The sequence below is a fragment of the Bactrocera oleae genome, chromosome 2 (assembly GCF_042242935.1).
Source record: "Bactrocera oleae isolate idBacOlea1 chromosome 2, idBacOlea1, whole genome shotgun sequence".
In the NCBI taxonomy this organism is placed as follows: domain Eukaryota; kingdom Metazoa; phylum Arthropoda; class Insecta; order Diptera; family Tephritidae; genus Bactrocera; species Bactrocera oleae.
The window spans coordinates 81,040,661-81,066,769 of record NC_091536.1 but is presented as its reverse complement, the minus strand read 5'-3'; the positions used below and the strand labels follow the sequence as shown (position 1 = coordinate 81,066,769).

At 35.8% G+C, this 26,109-nt stretch overlaps 1 protein-coding gene and 1 pseudogene across 11 annotated transcripts in view; both read right to left on the bottom strand.

The window, feature by feature from the left end:
• Window positions 1-26,109, bottom strand: part of heph (polypyrimidine tract-binding protein 1 heph) — a 366,239-nt gene that overhangs the window by 196,220 nt on the left and 143,910 nt on the right. Inside the window, exon 1 of one of the 11 annotated variants that reach the window (XM_070105826.1) lies at window positions 7,317-8,181. The exons of the other annotated variants lie outside the window; for them this stretch is intronic. Coding sequence (XP_069961927.1) covers window positions 7,317-7,319 — 3 coding nt within the window. The 5' untranslated portion in view covers window positions 7,320-8,181. Of the gene's footprint in view, window positions 1-7,316; window positions 8,182-26,109 lie in introns of those variants that run through there. 11 annotated transcript variants of the gene reach the window in all.
• Window positions 20,982-21,937, bottom strand: LOC138857273 (uncharacterized; annotated as a pseudogene).

The following is a 26,109-nucleotide window of genomic DNA, read 5'->3' as shown; positions in this document are numbered from 1 at the left end:
GCGCTAATGTTATTGCTGCCAGGTGTGATGTATGAAAAGTCATCAGTTTTAATATTTTTTCTTGCAATTAATGTTGAAATTCGCGCGATTTAATTTGCGCCAAAGCAAATAGAAAAATCAAATCTTCATTACACACAGGCGTATATGTCACTGTGTGTGTGTGTGTGTGTTTCTATGGGTGTAGTGTTATAATGTGGTGAGAATGTTAAGCAAATAATTCGAAAAGTTCAATCAATATTTACTTTGGCAATGTCACAACAAATAGCGCGGAACCGCACTCACACACCCACATACACACGCACATACAAGTGTGCCACCGATTAGTGTGAGTTTGTTTTGTTGACCGTTATTGTGCTTTCACAGGCGATCGCATTTCCATTAAATTACAATGGATTTATAGTGAAATTAACTCCAACATATATATATATATATATGTACATGCGTGTATGCATGGGTGTGCTACAAATGTTATTTATATTAATATATACTATATGTGATCGATTTGTCAACTTTTGTCCTGCTTCACGCGAAAACATTTGGAAATTCCGCAAAAACGTATAATTTGCAGCAATCGGTCGTAGAGTGCACATTACTGGCGATACCATCACAAAGCCATACAAATACCACATAATGTACCCTGGGGTTTGAATAAATACTACCCAGAAGCCAAGCGCTTAGAAAAATATATCGTATATCCCTTTTATAAGCATTGTTCGTAAATTATTTTATACTGTCTGTTCGACAGTAAATTAATATCATTTCAGTTGCCATCATTATTTACTGGCACAAAATGAATAAAAATATTAATTATAGGAAAGCACACACATGCATGCGCGCAGTTAGATTATCATTTCCGATATTTTTTATCTGATATACGGTATGATTGATACTTGCCAACAAAATTAAATTTTACTTTATGTGCTGATTGTTTGAGAACAAGTCCAATTACACTGCTAAACAAAATTAAAATTTTTTGTTTTATGATGTTCCTAAATTGTTTATTACTAATTTGATGTCGCTGATTTCAAATCTTTCTTCAGTTTCTTGCTAACAGCTCTAATTTTAGTGACGCAGGACTTGAAAAATCGTTAATTAATTTTTAGGGCAAAAAATTACTCGTTTCGTAAATAAATCGCTATGTTTACTTTAAGAAGAACTTGTTTAAATGTTTCGAATAGTTTTTTGTTTAGAGAATGCCGTTTAAATATTTTACTGTTTGTATAACAGATAAGGAAAAATCAGCATGGTTTGAAATTATTTGAGTTGTGCAAAATTTCTTAGCAAATAAAAATTAACCAGACTACATTCAACACATTGAGCAGCTCATGTGGCACTTCCAGAGACTGGACTGTACTGTTGCACGTCTTCTTCAGCCATTTAGACCGCTTCCTAGAAAATTTAGGCGACTTAAGCGAAGAACAAGGAGAACGCTTTCATTAGTATACTCGCACTATGGAAGAGCGATGCCAGGGTCGTTGGAATGCAAATATGATAGCTGATTACTGCTGGCGCATTAAAAACAAGTCTGATGTTTCTACTCATGCAAGAAACTGTATGTGGTTCTTTTTATGTTAAGTAGTAGCGCAGCAGAGCTTGGCAATATTCAGACATTAAATTTTACAAATTAACGTAAAAGCTCAAAAGCTTAAGCAAAACCGTAAAAAAATATTCAAAGAATATAAGGAAGAAACAATAATAATTAAGAAATTATATATACTAATAATAAAAAAATATATAAGCAAAACTAAAAACAACACAATTATTTTGGAGAACAATAAATAAATAAAATAAATTGTTGGAGTCACAAACTCTTGTTTCATCATAAAACATTCCTCTCAATTGTAATCTTTAAATTACAATAAAATAGAACTAAAGAATATTGGCAAATTATTTTCCAGCAATCAGCTCAGATCGACTCAGCTTAAGTCGGTTTAAGCACTATTAATATAAGACCACAGATTTAACAGCATATATTAGTTCTGCAGACCACATTTCGACAATGGCGGAAGAAAACAACTGCATATAGGTATATAACTTAAATTTAACGTGTAAAGTATGAAGCTTCCAAGAAATGAGTGAACATTTTACGTAAGCAAAATCAATTTCTATATAATGATAATATATTCATTATGTTCGTTAAAGAGTAAAATTTCATCAGTATTAAATGTATAATTAGAAATGAGCAGCACGGCCTAGCCTTCTATAACGATGCTTACGAAGGCAAAACAAAAAAAAACGAAATAAACTTCTTGCTGTTAAGAGTTTCAATTCGAATAGCGCTTACTAACTAAAAAACTGACAAACTAAAAAAAAAATAAGTACACAGAATAACACTCATTGGACGTTTTACCTTAGATGAAATATTATAACGGCACTTTTTCTTAATCTTATTGCAGGACAATGTCATTTATATAACATACTCAAAGAGTTAACTTAAATTGAATATGTTGATGGGCGAATTTATGAATGTTTATAGTTTTCGTATTATGACATTCTAACAGTTAACTGCCAATATCAGTTATAATAAAAAGTATTTATATTATTTTAATGGATGAATAAGTAATATATATATTTTAGATTAGTTCTATGAAGAAAAATGTTTTTATATTGTACCACTTCATATGGTAGTACTACTAAATATATTATATAAGAAAATGTTTTTGTAAAGTTCATAAAAACACGTTTTTAACACTTTTTGTAATCAAATCAATTTGTACCTGATACTTTTAAATATAAATTGACTAAATATATCACAAAACTAAATATAAAATATATCGAAAATTATTTCTAATCACATATATGTCTATATAATACCACGCATACAACCCTGCAACAGTCACAATGTGATCTACCACATAGTGTTGTCGTATCTACCACAAATATTTATGAAAATAAAACAAAATGTGTCAAAAAGTGTTTTATATAGTATATTAATAAACGAATATCTATTTTCTACTAGAAGTGCATGATAGGAGGCAAGCTGTTAGTAGAAAGTGATATATACACAATGTACAGTTTTAACACAACAAAAGGGAACCACAATCAAGCAACTCATTACTTAGCAACTGGTTAGTATTTGGCTAATGAACAGTTAGCTGCGAAAAGAATAAATAATACGACTACTTGAAACATTTGAAAGCGCATAGGAGCACAACAAAGGATATGCAGACAAAATGCTGTAATTGCGGATGCAGTGAAAGAGAGAAGCTGAGAGGAATAGAACGAGAGCGAGCCATCTAAAGTGAGTGTCAGACACAAACCTTTTTAGGAGAAGTTAAGTGGAGTGTAGTAGTAGTAGTAGTAGTACGAGGAGTAGTAGTAGTAGTAGTAGTGGTAGCAGAGGATGGCGATGGCATAGAAGAACAATCAGAGGACGCCGAACTGCAACTGCTGCCAGTCGACATGTTACCTTCGACGCAGCACGCAAGCCCATTCTCATGCACGTCATCATCAATCAACTCCGACTCCTCCAAATCCATCGCCGCTGGCTCGTCGGCGCTAGCGCTAGCATACAGCACATGGTTCGACGCCGTGGCACAACGCAACTCATCGTCATCGCCGTAATTCAGAGCGCCTGCCGCTGCAGTCGCCGCGCCGCGACGGCCAGTACCGCCACAGTGTTGGAGGAGTGCGGCGTTGTAGGCGCTATTGCCGGCATTACTGCTGTTATTGCGCTTATGATATGACGCGTAATGCGGCACAGCCAACAGCCCGATGCTGCAGCCGACTTTGCGTTTAATGGCGCCGCCGATTGCACCGGCAGCAGTTGCAGTTTTGGCTGCATTACGAGCACTAGTTGTTGCAGTTAGATTAAGCATGTTATTATTTACATTGTTGGTTGGTGTGACGGCTGCTGTGGTGGCTGCAACTGATGCATGTACATTGCTGTTGTGGTTGTGGTTGTTGGCACTGGCCGCAGCCGCAGCGGTGGCTGTTGCAAACATGGCGGCGGCGACCGCAGCAGCGCCATTGCAAGCTGCCGCTGGTATGAGTGTCAGCTGGTGTGGCGCTGCGGTGGCGGCGTAATATTGCTGTGGTTGTGCGGTCGGCGGCGGCAGCGGCAACGGCGGCGATGTTATCTGTTGGTGTAGCTGTTGTTGTTGCTGCTGCTGCTGTTGCTGTTGTATGGCGGCGGCGGTGGCCGCTGCTGCAGCTGCGGCGGCAGCCTGGTACTTGGTGGTTGTGCCACTGTTGGTAGCTGCAGCGGCGGCCAAATTGTTCGCCTGCAGTTGCATGTATGTCTGCAGCATTTGCAGTTGTTGATGCTGCTGTTGTTGTTGCTGCTGCTGCTGTTGTTGTTGCTGATGTTGCTGCTGCTGGTAGTGATACTGCTGTTGCAGCTGGAATTGCTGTTGTTGGTGCTGCGCGTGTTGCAGCGCCTGATGCTGCTGCAGCATGGTGGCCGGGTATGCCGGGTAAGCGGTCGCCTGTGTTGGCGTTGTTGTCGTCTGATGCAACTGGTGCAGGTGTGTGGTCGCCGGTAGTGCTTGCAACAATTGCATTTGCTGTTGTGAAGTTGGTTTTATTGGTTATTGTCTTTGTTATGCGAATTACTGCGTACTATGTACATATGTATGTATGTAGGTATGCGTGAATGTACTGTTATGTGATCTCGTTTATATGCTATGCAGTTTGGTGCTTTTTGTTGTGATTTCTATTATTATTCATGGGGCATGTATTGGTGTAGGTGATCGATATGCAATTCTTATGTGAACGTATATGCATATAATATAATATGGTATATAAATTTAATACATAACCGTTATAATCAAAAACGTATCGCAAGTTATTTAGTTAACAGAAAGAGTGAGAGATAGATAGTGAGTAAGATATACAAAAATAGTTGAGTAAACTGGAGAGAGACAGCGATATAAATAACCAGAAAGCAAAAGTAGACTGAAAAAACAAAACCGTTAGAACAGCTGCTAGTAATAAGTGCCGCGAAAGTGGTAGGAAAAAAAAGAGAATATTGCATGGATATTGTTTGTTCTTATAAAAAGATTATATATGTATATTGGTATTTTCTCTTAATAAGGAAAAAAATATGGAAGCGCAACGACTACCAGTTTAACTAAGTGTGTGAGTGATAGCGAGAGGGAAGATTATGAATTTCGAAAAAAAAAGTGGAGAGATTTACTGAAAACTTAACGTATAAAGATGCAAGGATAACTTAGTGAAGTAGTGAAACGACAGGCGAAAAGTTTTAGTTGGCGGAAAATAGTCGACGAAAAGCTGAAAAAGCAGTGAAGCGTTGGCTACAAGTAGTAAAAAACTCGGAACTCGCTACATTCTTTGTTTAAGTTGAATAAATTATTATTTGTAAATTGTTTTTTTTTTGTATTTTTTTCTTGTAAAACTTGCAGATAAAGCAATATAAGATCATAAGAACGGGTGCTAAACTGGCGATGACAGTTTTAGTTTATATATGTGTATATATAGTATATGTAACAGTAAAGAGAAATACGAGTTATAAGTTAGAAAAGTGTCGGAAGCCATCGATATTTGCTTGTTTCAATGAATCCTTAGCAAATATTATTTAGTTTAATGAGTGCTCTGATAGCATACTTTCCTGTTCCGGCGAAATGTTGCAATGAATTTCTACTTTAATTAATTTAAACAATTTTTTAACATTATTTTTATGTTCTTCATGCCACTTCTCAACAATTACAAAACAGTTATAATGGTTATATTAGCAATATAGCTTAATATGCTAGACATATCAGTTCACTAGCGCTGTCTATTGTGGAACGACTAGTTAAAAATTACGCTCTTCTCAAAATATTGAGAACATTAATTGACACAACACTCAAATTACTACAATTCTCCTAGAATGAATAATATTTAATACTGAGAGTTTTACGTTCGACTAATAGTTGTACTTAGCTTAGTTGCTAAAAGTATATCTTCTCAAAGGATTGAGCTTAATTGAAATATAATATTAGATATTGAGAATTTTAGAGTTAGAAATTCACAACCGCAGAATAGTACTAGGTATTGAAACTTAAACAAAATATATATTTTTTATTGAATTTGAGAACATCATTAGATATCAAATTAATTGATATTGAGATGAACCTGAGAATAATATAATGTGTTGAGCGTTATAATTTCCCTCAAACGTCAACATTAACGGCATTAGCTCTGTCATTCAATTAAACGTATTTTTCGATACTTAAGCACAAATTAACTGTTTCAGGTCTATTAGAAAAAAATTCATACTTATTTGAGACTATTTTTTTCAAAGGGATATGTCTAAAGAACTAGAAACTGAAGATGGAAATATGTTTCCATTTTAATCGAGTCAATTAGGCTCTATATGTAATCTTGTTTGCTAATTTATTAGTGTAATTCGACGTGAATGCAGTCTATACGTCTTATTAATTTTTGGCTAGAATATTGAGGAGCTTTGAAGAAACAAATCGAAGAAAATAGTCTGTTACAATATTTCTTTACAAGTGTAGCTGAGAACTATTGGCTAATTGACTAGACTATAGACGTCCGAAACGTTTTTTGATTCTAATTTCTTAGGTCAGTAGAATAACGGAAAGCACTGAAGACTTTCTTAAGATATTGGATTCTGATTAGCTATAGAAAATTAATACACATTTCAAAGAGTTAATTGAGTCCATTAACATTTTTTCACTATGATAGACCAAATAAATTTTCAGATAGGCTAAATTAAGGGCCGTCTGAGGTATCTATAAAACTCATAATTTTTAGGTATTGGAAGTAATACATCTGCTTTAATATATATTTTTTCTTCAAGAGGTGGCAAGGATTTATATGAATTGCATTACAACTTCAGATAATCAATTCAATATAACATTATGCCACATATTTACACTTTTCAAGGTTAAAATATGTAGATATACTAAATTGTCTTACATAATATATTTCTTCGGGTGTTATGTTTTTTTGGGGAAACACGTAATTATTTAGGAATCGCGTTACAGTTGAGAAAATATGAGTTTAAAAAGTGCTAAAATAAGCTCAGTACATTTTTAATTTTTATAAGGAAGGCAGTAAAAATTTGTTTAGCAAAAGTTTGTGGACATTTGTTTGTAAACACTATGTTTAAGTTTTGGCTGTAAAACACGTTCAAAATTATCGCAACACTCCGCCATTCAGTAATATATTATGCCTGCTCTGTTACTACAATTATCCCGCCCATATATTTACCTCTCGGCCTCACTACCTTTTCGCGTTGATCTTTATACTTAGATCTTTATGATTACTTTTTATAAATTTACTTTTTATTTCATTCTTGTTTCTTTTGTTCTTTGTCTTAAATATATGTAGGCATGTGTTGCTCTTACCATTATTAAATCTTTCTTAACCGGTTCTTCTTTGATTGTTGCTGTTGCCAAAGCCGCTGTTACTGAAGCTGTTGTTGCAACCGTTTCTTTTAACGCGTCAATGGTGAATGCTTTTTTTAAGACAGTTGTTGTAATTGTTGAATTAGATGTTTTGGTAAATTTGTTGCTTTTTCTTCGGATCGCTTTGCTGATGCTTTGTCGCTTTTAATGCGAAGTTTTCACTGGCACACTGTTTTTTGCTGTTGACTTTAAGGAACTGTTTTAGTTTTGAATACTTTTTGAAATTGTATTTATATTTGTTTTTGATTTTTTCTATCTTTAGTTAAACTATAGATTTAGTTTGATTTAGTAGCTTTAACTCTTTGTTTGCACTTTTAGTTTTCTTATTTTGTAATTTGATTTTTACGCTTTTGTTGCTTTTGCTGATTATATGCTGTTGTCTTTGTGCACTGCTCGCCGTTTTACTTTTGATTTTGTTGCACTTTGTTTAGTTTGCTATCGCAAATTGTCGCGTTGCGTGGTATATGCAAGGGATTGTTTTTGGGGAACGGTTGGCAAGGAGACACAAGGTTTCTTATTTTCTCAATGAGTGTGAAAACGAAGTGATGGTTGTGTACTTTATGAATACTTTTTTGGTTTTTGTTTTTTTTTTTTTTGTGTATTTTGTCTTTTGTTTTTGGCAAGCAAATTGTTGCTTTACAATAACAATATGTTGTTTTTGTAATTGATATGCCGTTACTTGAACGCTTATAAACGCAAAAGTAATTTCACTTTTGTTTCAATTCTGATATAATACTACACATTGGTTTTTGAATTTATATTGTTGACTTAAACTTAATTTGTTCGACAAAGTTTGTGCTAAGATTTAGTTTTCCTGTTTTCTTGAAATTAGCAAAAAATGGATTTTTGAGTTAAAATTTTATGTTTTTTACTTTTTTGTAACTGTAATTTGGCTAAGAAATAACTCTGCCGTTATAATTACAATAATTGTTTACACTTCTTTTACATAAGCATAAGTGTGTTTGATTGATTGCTAAAATCGTGTAAGATTTATACTTTGTAGGTAAAGTTTGAAACGCTTTAGATTAAATAGACTTCTTCAAAGTATTCTTCAAGCAAATGTAGATTGTCACAAGTATGTATGTATATATGTATATAAGTGATTGAAGAGTTTTCAATATGATTGCACAGCTTATAATATGATTGAATAGCTTTTTAATATGATTGAAGAGCTTTTCAGTATGTTCTAATAGCTTTTCAGTAGGTTTCAATACCTTTTCAATATGATTGAATAGTTCTTAATATGATTGAATAGCTCTTTTAATTTGATTGAACAGTTCTTAATATGCTTGAATAGTATTTAATGCGTTTGGATAGTTTTTAATATGATTGAACAGTTCTTAATAAGATTGAACAGTTCTTAATATGATTGAATAGACACAGCGTGCGTTTAATTTACGCGTAGTTATCAGTAAATGCTTGATTACAGCTAGAAATATATATTTATATATACGATTTGATAAAGAGAAAGATTGTCAATAAGTTGTGCACAATGTACGAATTTCAATTGTATTTCTAAATTTTTAATGTAATTCAATTAACTTCCTCTTCAACTATGCTTAGCTCTATAAATCACGTCAAAGTTGCGCTACTAATAGTAAATAATGTAATATAGAAACACAGTTAGTTGTTGTATATATATACGTTAGTAAGTTGAATAAGTTAGTAAGAAATATGTTTTAGTATAGTAATATTGATATATATTTTACTGATTAATTAGTTATATAAAGTGTGGTAAAATTCTTATAGTTCTTGTTGTATAGCAAGTAGAGGTCTAAGAAATATGGCTTTTCACAAAAGTGGGGATTGGATTGTCAAGTTTAGTTCAAGATTTAGCTCGATTTGGTAAAAGTTGCTCCGCTTCTTCGAAATATCGTTCACACAGCGCTGATTAGCTTGAGATTTGAGATTGTGGTTCGCAGTATTTGAGATTTGCTTGCTTCGATCTAAGTGTTTGAGTTGTAGTTTTTGTTTATAAAAAGGTTGTATAGCTTCTTAAAAAGTTCAGAGTTGCAAGTTGTAGATGCAGTTAAATTTTTGGGGTAAATCGTTTGCTAATATGTCTAAATTCTTGCTACTTTCATAAACACTGCTCTTCCAGCCAAATGCTTCCACGAGTGTGTATTTATATTTGTATATATGTATATGCTAACGTTCGCTGATTGTCAAAACGCTTACTCTCTTGTCAGTTTGATGCCTCGATTGCTGCACCAAAGCTGAGTTGTGTCTTAAGAATACTGTAGCCTACTTAGTGTGACGCAGAAAATATGCTCTGCGCCGCTGCCTAGCCACTTAATTTACTTAATTCGAAATATTTGTAAGTAAATTGCTTGAATTATTTATTTTCTATTCCAATATTGTTTACGCGGAAATATTTCACAAAAAGGTTTTGAGTTTAGAAAGTGTTTCAAATTGCTTTGCACTTCTCAATTTATGCGCATTGCTGATTGACTAAGTATATTTGCTGCTGTGTCGCCTATAAATATGCCTCGAAATTGACTTTGATTACAATGCGTTTGTGTACTTGTGTTTGCTGCTTTATTTTTTGATATATGTTTCTCTCACTTCTCGTCTGTTACGTAAACAACCTTTTTACAATACTTTGATTTTGCTGCAATTTTCTACTGATTGCTTTCGACTATATCCTCTATACTCTCTCACAACTAACGCTACTGGTACAATTGTTCTAACACTGATATGTAATGTTAAAAATTATTTTTATTTTACTTTTATTATTATATAATATGATTTAAATTTCTGCACATAAAATCAAATATGCAACAACCTTTTGTTTACTTAAAATAGATATATATTGTTTTCGTTTTTGAAATTTTGCTCAAAATTAGTTTACAAAATTGCAAAAAAGCGCAAGGACTTGCTTCTCTGCTGCTAATATTGGCTATCAATACAAATACAATGACAACAAATATATTTATTTCTTCCGCTCACTGTATGTTCTCAATTTTTAGAGAAGCATTCAAGCCTCTTGACGCTGTGTTTATAAATGATCTGCAGCTGCACTAACAATAAATTCTTGTAAATTTGTAGTGATTTAGTCACCGTTATACTTTTCCAATTAATTTTTGATTTTTAATATATTTATTTTCATAATAAAGTAGCTGTTGAGATCTTCGTTTACTGTGAAAGTTTAGATTTGCGCGTATTTGTGGTTTAGTACCTTAGATTTCAGATTTCCAGTAATACAGTTTTGTCTACTAATTTTTGCAATTACATAACACCAAAGTATTTTTATAAATACTTAAAAATAGCAACAATTTGCTGTAGTACAAGTGCAAATTGAAATTTGCTTTTTAGAAAACTTTATCGTTTAGTTTTGAGTTTGTTAATGAGAAGTGAAGTACTTATGAGTGCAATAGTTTATGACTTGGGGGAATAGCTTTGGTTTGACAGAGGATAAAATACCACCGAAGTTTTTATTAATACGTTAAATGCTGTCGCTGCAATAAAATATATTTATTATAAACGCTTTGACTTTATATTTAATTTTTTTTTTTTTTAGTTTTTAGAAACTATTTGCTCGACACAAGTGGTCTTTAGTTGGTGGTTGTGTACTTAAAAAATAAAAAATATTTAAAAGAAAATAAAATCAACGTTTTTTGTACGGAAATCATCTCTTAATAATAATTATTCAAAACCATCAAACTGCTTTAAATAGCAAATTGACTTTACATTTATAATAAAAAAATTATGCTTACACAAAAAAAATCTTAAAAACTCAATCACCTATTTTTTTCATTTTACGGACTAAGCTTCTCGTTCCAGCTTTCTGGCTTTGAAAATAAATAAATTAATATTCAAAACTCCGAACTTTGGCATCTTAATAAAAAAAATTAAGGCGACTTAGAACAAATTTCGTTCACGACCTCAATAATATTTTGCAACATTTTAAATATTTTTTTTTTTTTGTCGAAAGAAATATTAAAAAATTGTTGCTCAAATTTTATTAATATTTTTTACTAAATTATTGATAAGTGTAAGACGTTCTGAATTTTAATTAAAACAAACATTTTTGGGTTACAAGTCTATCTCGTTTTGACTAAACTTTTTTGGCTGCAAAAAATGTTAGACTGATTTTTAACCAGATTGGAAGACAAACTAGATCTGAACTAGAAACCATTCAAGAAAATAGTAAATACATTCTAAAATATGTATTTTAAAACAATAAATAAAAGTTTTAAAAAATCTTTTAAAGGGAAAATAACTTACAATATTCAGAATTTTCAAACAAATTTTAGCACTTTAAGGCAACTGCTGTCATAATTAGTAATTTAATAATATCTATTTAAAAAAAAATCTATATTTAAGAAAATCGATATATAAAAAAAGTATAGATATTTTAAAAATATATATGCAGATACCCTGAATTTGCGAATTTTTCGAATACTGAACGGTTCTGAATTTTGATACTAAAATTTCGGGGTATTCTAACTTATACTAATTGGCGTTAAAAAAAATTGGAAAAGAAGAGCAAACAAAGTGGAAGACTTTGTTGAAAGATTTTTTATAAACACATACTGTAAAAGTACATGTAATAATAAAATGGTGGCAGAAATGATTAATCCTTATGACAACTCAAACTTTATGGCAATAACCGTTGAAATATTTTGAAGTCTAAAAAAAGTATTCTATTGAAAAACTGTGAAAAGTAGCTATTGAGGGCAGCTATTAATTTTCGTACTGAATTAAGATATTTTAAAGCAATTATGCTCAGAAAGTTTTTTTAGCGAAATAATTTAATGAAAACATTACTCTATAACTTGATTAGTAACCAGAACTCATTGAAAAATAATGTCTTTATAATATCGGTTTTAATTTTGTAAATATTGTAATATAAACATGATTTAAAAATTTTCGTAATTAGTTCTGCATAATTGCTGGAGAATACCCTTTGAAGTATGAGTTATTTTGGGAGAGTAATTGAGTAAAATCTCTTTAGATATGCTAAAAATTAATTATTATAAAAAATATTTGAAGATAAAATGTGAAATCGTTATCTCATTTTGTAACAAGAATTTCTAACTAATTCAAAACTGTTCCTTAAGACAGACTAGACTCACAGAACACCATTTAGACCTTTTCGTAAAAAATTTCAAATACCCCATCAAGAAAATATATAAACTAACTTAGAGTTGCCACAAAAAAATATTGAATATAACAATAAAATATATATATATTTTTTTTAACGAACGAGCTTAAAAAAATTAAGTGACAGGACATTAGAGCATAAAATATACGATGCTTATTTTATGAGGCAGTGGCAAGCAATGTTATTAGAACTAACAAATATTGGCAAATTTCATATTTTACTCTTTCGCTTGACCGCCATATTTGTTTTTTTTTTTGTAAATGTTCTAGTAGCAGCTTTGAGACTTGCTTTGTTTTAAAGCAGTTTTCGCTATACCAGATATCTCACGCACTTACACTGAAAAAGCAAAATTATGAAGCATGTTTTAGCCGAGTTTCAGAGCATACAAAAAATCACTTGTTAAAAATCTGTAATGCCGCAATAATTAGGCGCTTGAACACCGTGATACAACCAAGGCTAATATAAAAAATTAAAATAATTATAATTATAATTCTTAAGTCGGCATAAAAGCTGAGATTGGCCCTCAAACGCCTTGTACTTGAAATAATATTCATTACTGACAGCTTCATTTTTCCAGCTAAGAGCGGCAGCTTGGCGTTTAAGAATGTAACAATAGGTATTTTTATATTTTGTTTGCTCGCGCTCTTGACTTTCAGTTTTGTTCAGTTAGCTATTGAATTGTTTGTTGTTTGCCGTTTTTACTTTGCTGTGCTTTTGCTGCCGCTTTTAGCCGTATTTTGAACGCTTTGTGTCATTGATTTCTCGCTAGCGGCTACGCTTGGCGCGATTTTCGGTTCGCACGCACAAAATTTGTTAAAATATTTTACCGGTTTTTGCTTACTGCAAATACACACAACACACACACACACATCAACACTGGCAGTTTTTAGTGGCTTCTGTTGCTGCGCGGCTTTTTTTGCGCAAAGCGAGAATTTATTTTCGTTTTTACTTACAAAATTTTTTACGCTTCTCTCAAGTGAGGCAGCCGCGGCTTTTTTACGCTGATTTAACTTGTCACGCTCTTTCTTTTAATTTTTATTTATTTTTTAGCTTTAGAAAAAGTTTATGTTTTCTGAATGTTGACTAAAATATAGAGCTGCCTGCAGATGCCCTGCCGCAGCAGCGTACGTGAGGCGAGAAAGATGTATCAGAACAAATACAATAAAAGCAGCAGTAAAGTAATTAAAATGGTATTTGTGTGGTGAGAAAAGAGCAAGAAATAAGGAAATATTGCCTGAAAATCGAAAGCAAGCTGAAATTTGTTGGCAATCAGTGAGAAGCGTGGCTCAAGTTAGCCCGTCAATCTCAGCGTGTACTCAGCGGCAACGGAAGCGTTCTGCCAACAGTTAGTTGGTTACACGTGTAGCGCTCGTAGATCATTTGTATTCACTTCTCTTTGTATTTATTGTAACTATTTCGATATGCAATGTAATTTTTTTCTGTTATGCGTCCGCCTTCGTGTATGCTTCTACAAGGCACATATTATTTCTAATATACTTGTGTTATGTGTGCGCGTTGTAAATGCATAAGTAATTACGTCGAAATGTTGTGTAGCAACATTGTGGTAAGTGCGCTCAAGACGCCCTAGTGTCCAGCGTTCCCTAAAATAATCAACCAAATCATGCTCGCACAGCTAATAACGCTGTGAGTTTTACTTGGCTTTTTGCTTTGTGTTGATAATGACACCACAGTTTTCCCACTTTATGTGGTGTTTTCCTAACGTTTATTTTGTATTCTCCTCGCTGCATTTTCATAATAATTTTCTTTTTATTTGTATTATAATTTTTTTATATATATATTTTTGTTTTTTTGTTAACTTTCCGTCCCCGTCGTCTGCAGCGCTTTGTTGCGCGCCTCGAATCATTTATTATTTTTTTGCTCCTTTTGTAATTTACACCCAGCTCGCCGCTAACTGCCTTGCTTGACTTAGCTGGCCTCTCCTAACTCTTTTAATAACAATATTCGATTCCCCGCATATCCGCTCTTGCGTCCCCGCAATGAAACGTTTATTACTTTTTGCTTTGCTTCTTTCTTTCCACTGTGGCTTAAATACCTGTGCGGCGTTTGTTGTTGTTTTCACTTGTTGGTTCGCACCGCAATACGTGTAATTCCAAGAATAGCCGCTTGCTTGTGCGCTTCTTTTCCCAATTTACTTCTCGTTGCCAACAGTTTTTCATTATTCCCTTTTGTAAAGTAACCTTTTTGCTTTGAGCTGTGTTTTGTTTTTGGTTTTTTTTTTTGCTTTATTTCGCTCCCAAATTGTTGCTCGGCACAATTATTTAATTTTTTCTTCACACATTTCTGCACTCTTTCGTCGATTTGTGCTCGAGTTTTTTTAGTGCGTTTTTGTTTTTTCCCTTTTTTTTTGTTTTTCATTTAAGCATTTCTACTTTATTTACGCTCTCGCTGTGTGTTTTTTGTAAGGTATTTCGACTTCTTAATTTATAATTTCGTATTTCGTCTGTGCGCCGCTCGGCACTCATCAGCACTCATCAGCACAGGTTCTTTTCGGGCCAAGAAAACGTGTTTTCGCCGGCTGCTTGGTCGCTCGCAGACCTTGCCAAACCGCTGTTGGTGTGCACGTGTGTGTGTGTATGTGACCAGTTAGCTGTCTGGCTGACTCGTCCATTTCATGCCAACTCTGTACGGCACATTGTGCTGGTCACAATGAATATTTCTGATTTGCTTCAAACGCTTCCATACTCTTTTCACATACTGGCCCAGCAAAGCCGCGCTTCGTGTGTGTGTGTGTGAGTTCATGCGTTTATTATACAACTTTATTGTGTCTTAGCCAGTTTGTGGGCTGTTAATGCTAACCTGTGCCGCTGTTTCTGCTGCTTTTCGCACTTCTTTATGTTATTACTTCTCGTACTTTTTTTGCTTCAACAAACGCACACCTTCTTTTAAATATTTTTCGTTTTGACTTTTTTTTAGTGCGCTTTCTTGCTTTCCGCTACTGTGCCCATTGTAGTTGCTGTTGTTGCTTAAGCGCGGCTTATAAGCTACACAAGCGTTTGCTTAAAGAATCAATGAACCTTTGTCGTTGCCACTGCTCAGCGGCTACCCACATTGCTTGAAATAGGCTTGAGCAATTGTTGTTGGCTTGGAGCCGCTGTTTTTGCGCTTACCAATTCTTTTCGCACGTTGCCTTGGCAAAAAATAAAAGTTTCATAATTTTTTAATTGTTCAAGAAGAGCCAGTTTTTTGATGAATGTTAACTCGCTCTCCCAGTGGCTAGCATAAAGCCCATAAGCTCAAGCGCTAATCTCGTCACGAAACATGCTACAAGTGCGAGCATTTAATTTACTCAGCTTCGTACTTGAACTTGACTTTAATGTCTGGGCTGTGCGTAGCAAATTGTTTAAAGTTGGGAGTAGTGGAAAATCAGTAATAAAAAGTTAGTAAGTTAGTAGTTAGTAGGAAAATTAAAGTTAAAGTATGTATTAAAATATAATTATAGCTCAGCTAAGACGTGAAAATACTCACAGCTTCGTTTCGTAAGTAGGCTGCGGGGTTTATAAAAATATTTCTAAAAGGCATTAGCGCAAAATTTCACTTGTAAAAATCAAACGTTTTCACTGCTACGCGCTAATCTCAGAAGCACTGTCTATTTTCTAGGAAACCACTACTAATTAAAATAATATATTAAAAACTCAAAATGAAAACGAAAAATTGCACACCAACTCTTATTGACGATATTTCGGTTTTTTTGCCGCTTTCTCACCTAAAAGAACTTTTGAAAGCTGTTTATGATTTTTCGGTATTTTTGGAAACAATTTTTCAACAACACGTTGCACGCGAAAACCAATTCAAAGTGGACACGTTAAAATTATTTGCAACTTTCGGTTGATAACTGCGAACGTATGGTGCACGTCGACGACGTAGTTAGAACTGCACTAGTGAGTGGTAAGTGGTAAGGTTTGCTATCTCGAGTGTCGAGTCCGCGTGTTACGATGCTACGGTGTTGCTACTATTGCGGCCGTGTTCGATTTGAACGCAACTTTGATTTGGATATTGAAATTTTGTGTGCGTTTTGCAGAGTCTTCTGCCTTCTCCGTCGTTGTCGTTGTTGTCGTATTTTGACGTTCGACTGCTGACGCTTGACTGTGACTTCGACTTTGGCGCTGACTTCAACGGCGACGGTGACGGCGACGTCTGTACGGAGCGCGACGCAGTGCTGGAGCGAGACGTTGTTGCGCGCGGTGACGAAGGCGGCAATGTTGTTGATAACACTGAGACACACTGTTGCTATTGCTGTTGCTGCTTCACTCCACAACCACTCCTGTTGCGTGCTGCTCTTAAGCGCTTGTTGATAGTTTCGCCACTGCTGTTTGGATATATTAGAATATCGTGATTTTTGTTCGTAGTTTTCCTGCTGCTATTGCTGGTTTTGTTTTTGTATTTTATTTTGATTTCTTTTTTGTTTTTTTTTAGATGCGATACTCGTTATGGTTGTCGTTTGTGATATTATTTTGTTTATTTTTGTTGTTGTTATTTTTGTTATTATTTAATATAGAGCGACGGCGGACAGAATTGGAACGGGTTAAAGCAAAGACTGTACGAAGACTGAAGTAAGAACGACTGGCATTCTAAGGTAATATACCAATTTTTGCATTCGGAGTTCGGCTTTTGAATCTGTTGAATTCGTTGCTACGCTCGTGCGCCACACTTTCGTATGTATTCGTTTCATGTGTGCCACCAACACCAACACCGACACCACGCAAATGAGCGCATACAGTCGGGTATTGTGTCATCTGCCTGCCTTGCTTGCTTGCTTGCCTATTTGGTGTACTGATTCGGCTTTAGCGACTCTCTTCAAACCAACATTGCGCGTAAGTGTGGATCTATGTGTATGTATATGTATGTGTTCGTTCTTCATCATCGGTATCCACATGCACGACTTTAAAGTCGAAGGCATCACATCCACATGCCTCTGCGTTTCCCGTGCATCCTCCTCCAGTCGCCACACTCTTTAACATTTGTTCTTGCTTTATTTCGTTTCTACGCTCGTACACCTTCCGGTGTGCGACGACGTTGATGATGACGACGTTTGCTTTCAGCTCGGTTCTACTCTTGAGCCGGTGGTTTCAAAATATTCTCCTCTACTTCTCCACTTTCGTCGTTGTGCTCATTCGCCTTTTCGGAGTGCACCAAATTATGCTCCTAAAATGAGCGAAGAGCATTCATTGTCGCACATTTCTCTTATCTTCCTACTTCGCGCTCAACTTCAGGTGTGCGAACTGCGATTCCTTTGTTGTTCTCTGCGATTCGCACAGGTTGTTGACTGCGGTCTTACCTGATGCTCATTATTGTCTTATGCGCTAAACAATAACTTCACACAGCGACAGCGGCTTGTTTAGAGCTCTGGCTCTTTCTTCTCTACGCCGCTGCGCCTCCGCGTGCCATTCCGTGACAACAAAGGCACAAAAGATGGCACAACTCTTGCCTTTTATCCGTAAACTGTTTCTGGTTCTAAATCATATTCGCCGACTTCTTGTTCGAAATGGTATTCCAATATTTGTACTCATCATCTTCATTGATTCATTTGCTGGTTTCATGACAATTAGACTGTGTTGTAGACTAGAGCAGCCCTAGGCAGTAGTGCCAATTTGTAAATGGAATTTCACACACTTTCTGTGATATTGAAGGCACTATTTAATTATTTTCAACAACAAAACAACGAACGCTGAATTTTGAAACAGGAGTTTAGAGTTAGCATGTGGCCTTAACCGTGTACAAAGACATGTCACTGTACCATATGGGAGTACAACAAAAACGATATTTAGAGAGTAAATACGAAAACTTTGAAATATTCCAACTACTTTTTTTTTAATAGGGCTTGTATCATATTATCTCAAAATGTAAATAAGTGTTGATTCACTTCACTTCAGTATTTCCAATATTTGTCAGCTTAGTGAAATGCAGCGACGAAGCATGCCAAATTAAGTTAATATAAATCACTCGATTCGGCTAACTTAGTGCCTATTTTTTTCTTATAAAATTTAAATTAAAAAGCTCTAAAAATTGGAAAACAAGCGGTTCCCCTACGAGTTGTCGAGCTCGGAGTATTCTTTATACTACTACATCACACAAAATAATCGCATAGCGATTACTTTAGGGTCGATGTGACCTAACGCGATGCACTTAGGGTTAATAACAGTTTTAATGTCATAGACTTTATTTCTAAGCATGACATTTTACGACATCCATTTATTGAAAATAATAAATTTTATATCCCTATATATTTTCGAGTTATGGCATAACTATATAGAATTAGAATTGGGGAAGACATATTGACGGCGAAAAATTGGTTGAATAGAATTAGAGAATTTATTATTTTGAAAACTTTTGGCAGAAATTTATTTTGCTTTAACTTTATTAATTAAGGAAAAGGTCTGTATTTTGGAAAATAAATGATTCTAATAACTTTGTGTTCATACCTTTTCTACAACTTTTAGCCCTGTTTTATAAGCTAAAATTAAAAATTCGTAAACGATGTTTCATTTGAGTACATTAAAACAAAAAATTTGAAAGTGTAAACTTACTTTATATTGACATTTTTCTTAAAGGTCGTTACCGCTAGACCTTTCCTAACTCAAAGATAAACACAGAGTTTCGAAAAATGTGAAATCCTCCATTTAATATTGAGCATATAAATGACTAATAATTTGGAAACATCATTTCGAACACACGGTTTCAGGTTACAACATTTTTTTATAAAGTTTCAATTATTGGAGTTAAAATAATATATTAATTTTGTTCATTAAATAAAGTTGAAACTAGTAACGTATTTCTAACTTCACAACACTTTAGCGCGCCTGCCAATTCAACAGATAAGATAACAGCGGTGAAATGTACAGTTAAATTAACAACAAATCGAAAGAAAGCTATCTACTGTTGTTCAAGTCCACCCGCATAACATAGCTGCTGGTCTTACATCTGCTCAATTGCCAACGAGAGGGAAAGCATTGGCATTCAACACACAGTAACAGAATTCATGACAGCGACTATCATTTCACCTAACCCCCAATGCACGCGGCAACCCACTTTTCAGAAAGCACGGCCGGTTGGTCTCGAAATTATCGCATGCGTCATAGCTTCAACAGTGCCACACCGCGCCGCGCCGCAATGTTACTCCGCTGCCGCGTTGTTGCCGTGTGGCTGTCGGAAAACCGAGCATTTCCCATTAGACGGCATGTTCGCTTGGCCATGCATGGGGGTTGCACCCATTGTAGCGCTAACGGTACCAGTACCAGCAGCATAGTTAGCCGCTGCTCGGCTTTCACCTTCGTGCCGCATCGCATTGCATCGCATCGTCTAACAAAAACGACAAAACGAGCGCATTGTGTGCTAACACGCTTATGCTACTACCCACCCGCTTGCCAGCTATTGATGCTTGTCGTTGTCGTTGTCGTTATCGTTGCCGTGCCGTTGCGTTCATTGTTATTGTTGGCGTAATAATATTACTGCCAAATAACCGAGACAGATAGCGCAGATAGTAGGTGCGAGCGAGAGGCATACATACGCAGCTAACTGTTCAACAGCACACACACAAATACACACACCCGTACAAACGTCAATAGAAGCACATGCGTCAAAGAAAAATCAACGAGAAAATAATTGTTACACCTGCTTGCACATTTCCGACGACAAAACACAAGCACGCACGCACATACACACACAACCCCGAACTCACTCGGTGAGGTCGGCTATCGCAGGGGAAAGCAGCGCAGCACAGGTGAGTATGCCCGCACTCATGCCACCCCACCACAAATGCAAAGCAACATGCTGAACAACCAACACGTAAGCCTTCGCAGCGCGCCACCCTTCACTAACCCACCGAATATCACCCGAACGTGTGGCGCTATCAACGATTTACTCCGAATGATAAGTACGCAGTCGCAGTAAAAATACGCGCCCCTCCAAGAACAGCTGGAGAAATATAAAACAGTTGGGGTAGATTACCGTTACCTATATTGCCTGTTATCTATCAGGGGTTGTTTTACATAAAGCAGAGCAAACGCAGCTTTCACACTTGCAGATATGGCGCGCCGAAGCTTTTTAAGCTATTTGGTATGAGTCGGTAGCTTTCTAAGCTCTCGCATAGTATTATTAAAAAAAACGTTAACATTTTTGTTTGAATTTGAATGAAAATATAGGAATAACGAAAGACAAGTCGCTGAGTGATTGGTATTTTAGACATAATCTTAATTTTCTATTAATATAGTAGTTCAGTACTCGCGATAAGAAGAAAGCACTCTATAAATAACATAATTTGACAAAATAATAGTAACTAGAAACAAGGATAATTTAACAAAAGTTCTGCTTCGTATTACATCCTGTATTTCAATTGCACGAAACTCTTTTCATAAATCTCTTACTACTGATTATATGGTATACATATATTAGGTTAGTCTGGTTGACCAGTTTTAGTCCTTAGCGATGCCAGATGGAGTGCGGTTACATGGTTCATGAAAAGTAGTCATCCTTCCGGATGTCTACGCTTGACGTGACCTCACTATCGACATCTCTTCCAGTGTTTCATACCGTGAGGCGCCCAAATATTTGAAACGTTGCGTTGCAAGTGCGGGACAAGTCTATAAGAGATGCTCCATTGTTTTCCTGGTGTCTTGCTCTTGACATTTCCTGCTGTCATCTCAATCTGTCAGCCTCATTCTGCAGGCGTATGCCGCCACCAGACTGTGACCAGTGGGTATTTCAATCATGTTCCTATTTTTGATCAACCGTTTTGCAAATGACCTTTACAGTTTTACATTCTGAAAAATCATTTCATCGAATTTTAATCTTACATGCCATGGTCTTGTCCAGATCGTCGTAAAGACTATGCATGGATTTACAAATGTCGGTCAGGTTATCAGATGACAGCCATACCGCACTCTCAGCAATCTTGCCTTTGTGGCTTGGCACTCAGTACTTCTGGCTGATATGCGATACGAGGTTACTGTCTTGATTGTTGCTTGGCTGCCTACGTAGTTGTTAACTCTGGAGTTGCCTGCTGATGCATTAGAGGCTAGCTCCGCCGCTTTCCCAATATCAAAGACCTCTGCTTGATATATACTGCAGTGGTTCGGCAACTTAAAACACTACCTTATGCTTAACCTATATATTATATAATGTATACGTATATGGGGATCCAGTAGAGCATTGCACACAAAAATCCCCCTCTCGAGTACTTGTAGAACAAAATCCATTATCCACTATCTGACGTAACGGTATATACTCGTATATTATCATCTTTGGCATGAGGCCCTTATTGTACCATATTTAACTACCATTTCTTAGTAGTCGAAGGTAGTTGCCTTTCAATGTATTCGTATCATGCAAAAAGTTAATAAAACCCGCATAATTTTGCCATTGGTGATAATCAAGGTTAGAGGAGCGCAATGTCACTGGGCAAAACTACCTTCCGATCCTTGTTCGGATCAAAAGACATTTTTAACAACAGTTGCCTCGTGACATTTTTGACCACGAACCAATTTTTGATTTTCATTAAATCCAACAGAGATCTAGAGTCTCCTCACAGGTAAGAAAGCTGTTGGAACAGCCAAAATTTAATCAAATTCTGAAAATATAGCTGAGATGATAGTCAAAATCAGTATCATAGTTTGCGAGATATTTCAATATATATTTTATTGAAAGACAGTAACTTGATTTTAAGGAAAAAAAGTCTATTGAGAGTTCAAATCCGGAGTATTTTTAAATTTAATAATATAATAAGACAGGGTTGTCACTTAAACGCAGTAGTATATCTGAAACCTCCGCTTTAAAGAGATTATTTTAATCAGATTTTTTAAGATATTTAAGAATATTAACAACATCACGTGTATATGCTTTTATAACAATATTGACAGTACAATTTTTATATATAATCCCTGAAGGGCTTATATTATGGCTTTTTTGTGATATCTAAATTAATCATGTTATATTTCAGCAAAGAATTATTTTATATAATTTACATAATGGTCCCACAGAGTCATAGCCAAAGTCCATTAAAAAATATGCGCGAGTCATACTAAACCTCATGTCCAATTTTATTCTAATACCAATTAAAGTTTACAACGCGCATTTCCAATCATTCTTCCACTATATTTTTCTGCCATTTTACCTGCGTTTCCGAACATTTGCAACAACTAAGCCAGCCAAACGAAGCAGCGATTTAACTATTAAAAAGGCAACAGAACAAAATACAAATCTCACAAAATAAAAGCTTGGACACAAACTGCGCGAGGTGTATGAAAATGAACGCAAATTAAAGAAGAAAAAAGAAATTAAATAAAAATAAACTGGTGGAAAAATAACAAATGGTTATATAAATACATGATTCGACTACATGACTAAAGGACTAAGGGGGACGACAACAGGACACCATATGATGACTACACGAATAACAAAGCGCCAATGTGTTCGCATTGTAATCAGTGCGCTGCAGCGTGGCAAAGCGCGCGATGACAGCACAACAGACTCATCGCGCGCTAAAATGACAGCGCATGAAGTCAGCAAAGCGGCATCACTACGCGGGAATTGTGAAAGACGCGCGCCCCGCCACGCTGCAACGATTTCGATAGCGTTCAGCTTGACGAGGCAGGGCGCGCAGTACATTTACTTTTGTATGCTGCTGTATTGTTGTGCAAGTGGGCGTATATTGGTATGCGCGCATGGTATCCGTTTTCAATAGGATTACCACAGATTTACATGAGAACGCATCGAAAGTGAATTGCACGAAATGGCATGGATGAAGTGGTATTGCGAAAACTACTGACCCCCAGCAAAACATTGCCACAGATAGCCAGCCGGGCCGCGTTCCACAGCCGTTCGATGCGCTCAATCAGCAAATCGCGTCGCCACCTACGCCATCGCCACTGAACCGCGCACACATTGGTGCTTTTTTTGCTGTTGTTGCAGCGCAAAGTTTTTATCTCCATTTGAAACATTTTGCACGCCGTTTTTCTCCATTTTCCGGGACGAAAATTTTTTGCGCAATTCTATATATATTTTTTGCGATTTCATTTCACTTTTTTTGTTTGCTGCAATTTTTATTGTAAATTTTTCATTTCCTAAAGCAGGCAGCAAAACGAGCGCGCTTTTGCGTATTTACATTTGTACGGATTATGGTGATTTCCTGCAGGTGGAAATGCTAACAGCGCGTAATACTAGACGAAGAGTGAGGCATGTATTTGGGCGCACATATTCTAGTGGCCGCTCGCTAGCTAGACTGTACCAACCCAAGTGGATATAAAGTTTAATAACTTAATGACATCTAAATTGGAAGCGATGACACTCGATGGCTTAGCTCTTGTTATGCGCGCGGATTTTCTTGAATATATTTATTTATATTTATGCATGTGTTTTTAAGCCAATCTCCAATGCTGCCACATATTTTTACTTGTGAAACAAAAAAAAAACTTGCTATATCAGCATTAAATGCAATTTAAAATAGCGTCAAATGAATTTAACAGATGATATCGTCAATAAACCTACAATCCGTCGCGTCGCCCCAAAACATGTCAGGTGACCTAATAGCTACGCTCACAGCAGAATCGCTCAGCCTCAATAAAAATACACATCGGCTTCTTGCTAACAGCGCCTATTCACCAACTACCACCAATGCAAGCGCCAGCGCCACCCACTTCATTGCCAACAACCGTAACAGCAACACCGTAAGCGCAATCGTCAGCTCCACGCCATCGACTATATCGACGACATCGTTTCGTTTGTACATAAAATTGTTATTGATTCAGCAGCAGTTGTAGTTGCGAGCGATTTATGCGATTTCCGCTTAATTTGTTTGCATAAATGCGAGCAGCAGTTACAACAACGCAGCAGTCACCCCACCGCCAACGAACCATCAATGCAACAAACATAAGCAGCAAACTCATACACACAACACGCAGTTACCACGCTGCTGTTGTTATTGTATTTTTCTGTTGCCCATAAAATTATTTGCGTACTCATTTCAAGGATATTTATACGTATTTTTATGCAACTAAATAAATAAATAAGTGAAACATAAATACAGTTACATGCAATGCAACAACCGCTCACTCGCATTTGCCCAGCTCGAGATACGGGCGGCTTACGTCGACTGGGCTGGCTATCAAGCTTACCTGCAACGAGCGAAGAGAGAGAGCATATAAAAAGTGGTATTAAAAAGTCGTTCGTCTCGAAGATTTCAAGCGTAAAGCAACAAAAAAAAAAAAAAAAAATTACAAAAAAAAAAATTACAAAAAAAAAAATACGAGCATAAAAGTGAGTGAAATTATTTCGCGGCGACCCTCCAATTTTCATTATGGTGCAATAGTAAAATTTAAATACTTAAGGTTACGGGGGCAGTAATAGACTTTCATGTCACGACCACTTATTGGTAGTCGTTTCAGTTTACAGTGGGATAATTTTTTGACAAATTTTGCGCATAAGCAGTGTTATAGAACTTTTAAGGCGCTCCATTAGCTGGACAACTTTAAACTTTGTGCACTTAGAGGGAGGACAGCTTTGACAAATACCTAGAAATGGTGCATAACTTCGCTATATCCCCGCTCTCACTAATTTCTAAGAATTTAAGGCTGCTGAAAGATAAAACTAGAAAAAAAGTCACTTTCGGCTGCAACGAAACTATAATAGCCTTCAAAGGTGCATTTCTTATAGCATAAAAGTGTATGAAAACATTTGTATCTTGATTTTGATCGGTCGATTTGAATGATAACTGTCATTGTTGCTGATCCGTTGTAAACAACATATTCGGAGATTATAGCATTGCCCTGGATAACAAAGTACGCTAAGCATTGTGAAAATATCTAGTCAAATAAAAAAGTTTTCAAAGGAAGGACTTGATTTTGATCGACTAGTTTGTATGGCAGCTTAATCCTGTAGTGGTCCGATATCAACGATTCCGACATATGAGCAGCTTCTTGGATAGAAAAGGACATGCTCAAACTTTCAGACTAGAGGGACTAGTGCGCGTATATATTGACTGAAGGACAGACAGAGCGACATGGCTAAATTGACTTAGGTCGTCGCGCTGTTCATTTATATATATGTATAAACTTTATAGGGTCTCCGACGTTTTCTTTTGGGTGTTACAAGGTGTGTAACAAATTTACTATGTTCAGGGTAAAACATCATTAGACCGAAAAGCTGAAAATGCTAAAGGTTTGGCTCAGCTATTGATGATGATGATTATGAGTAAACGCCACAAATATATTAAGAGTAATTCTAATACCAGCGACACAGCCCAAGCGGACCATAAAGCACAACATTCTGAAAGTTAGAAGATTGAGAGAACCGCCGGTATGATGAATTACTGGCCATATGCAATCCATGCGATTTCCGTAAGGCCACCGTAGTATGTTCATTAAAAAATGTATATTTGTTGCTATTTCGGTAGAATTTTTCATCGAAGTGTCTTGTCTCCTAAAGACGATATAAGGACGCAAGGAAACCGCAAATTTCGACAAATGTTTGTGAATAAATAAGTGTTTCTAAAAAAGTGGCAACATTAAAAATTATAGGAATTGCAGTTTAAAAGGCCAAAACTATACACTGTGTCGGTTAAGCTAGTTTTAAAGCAGAAATAGCGCTCCATACCATAAAACTGGTGAAGAAAAACCG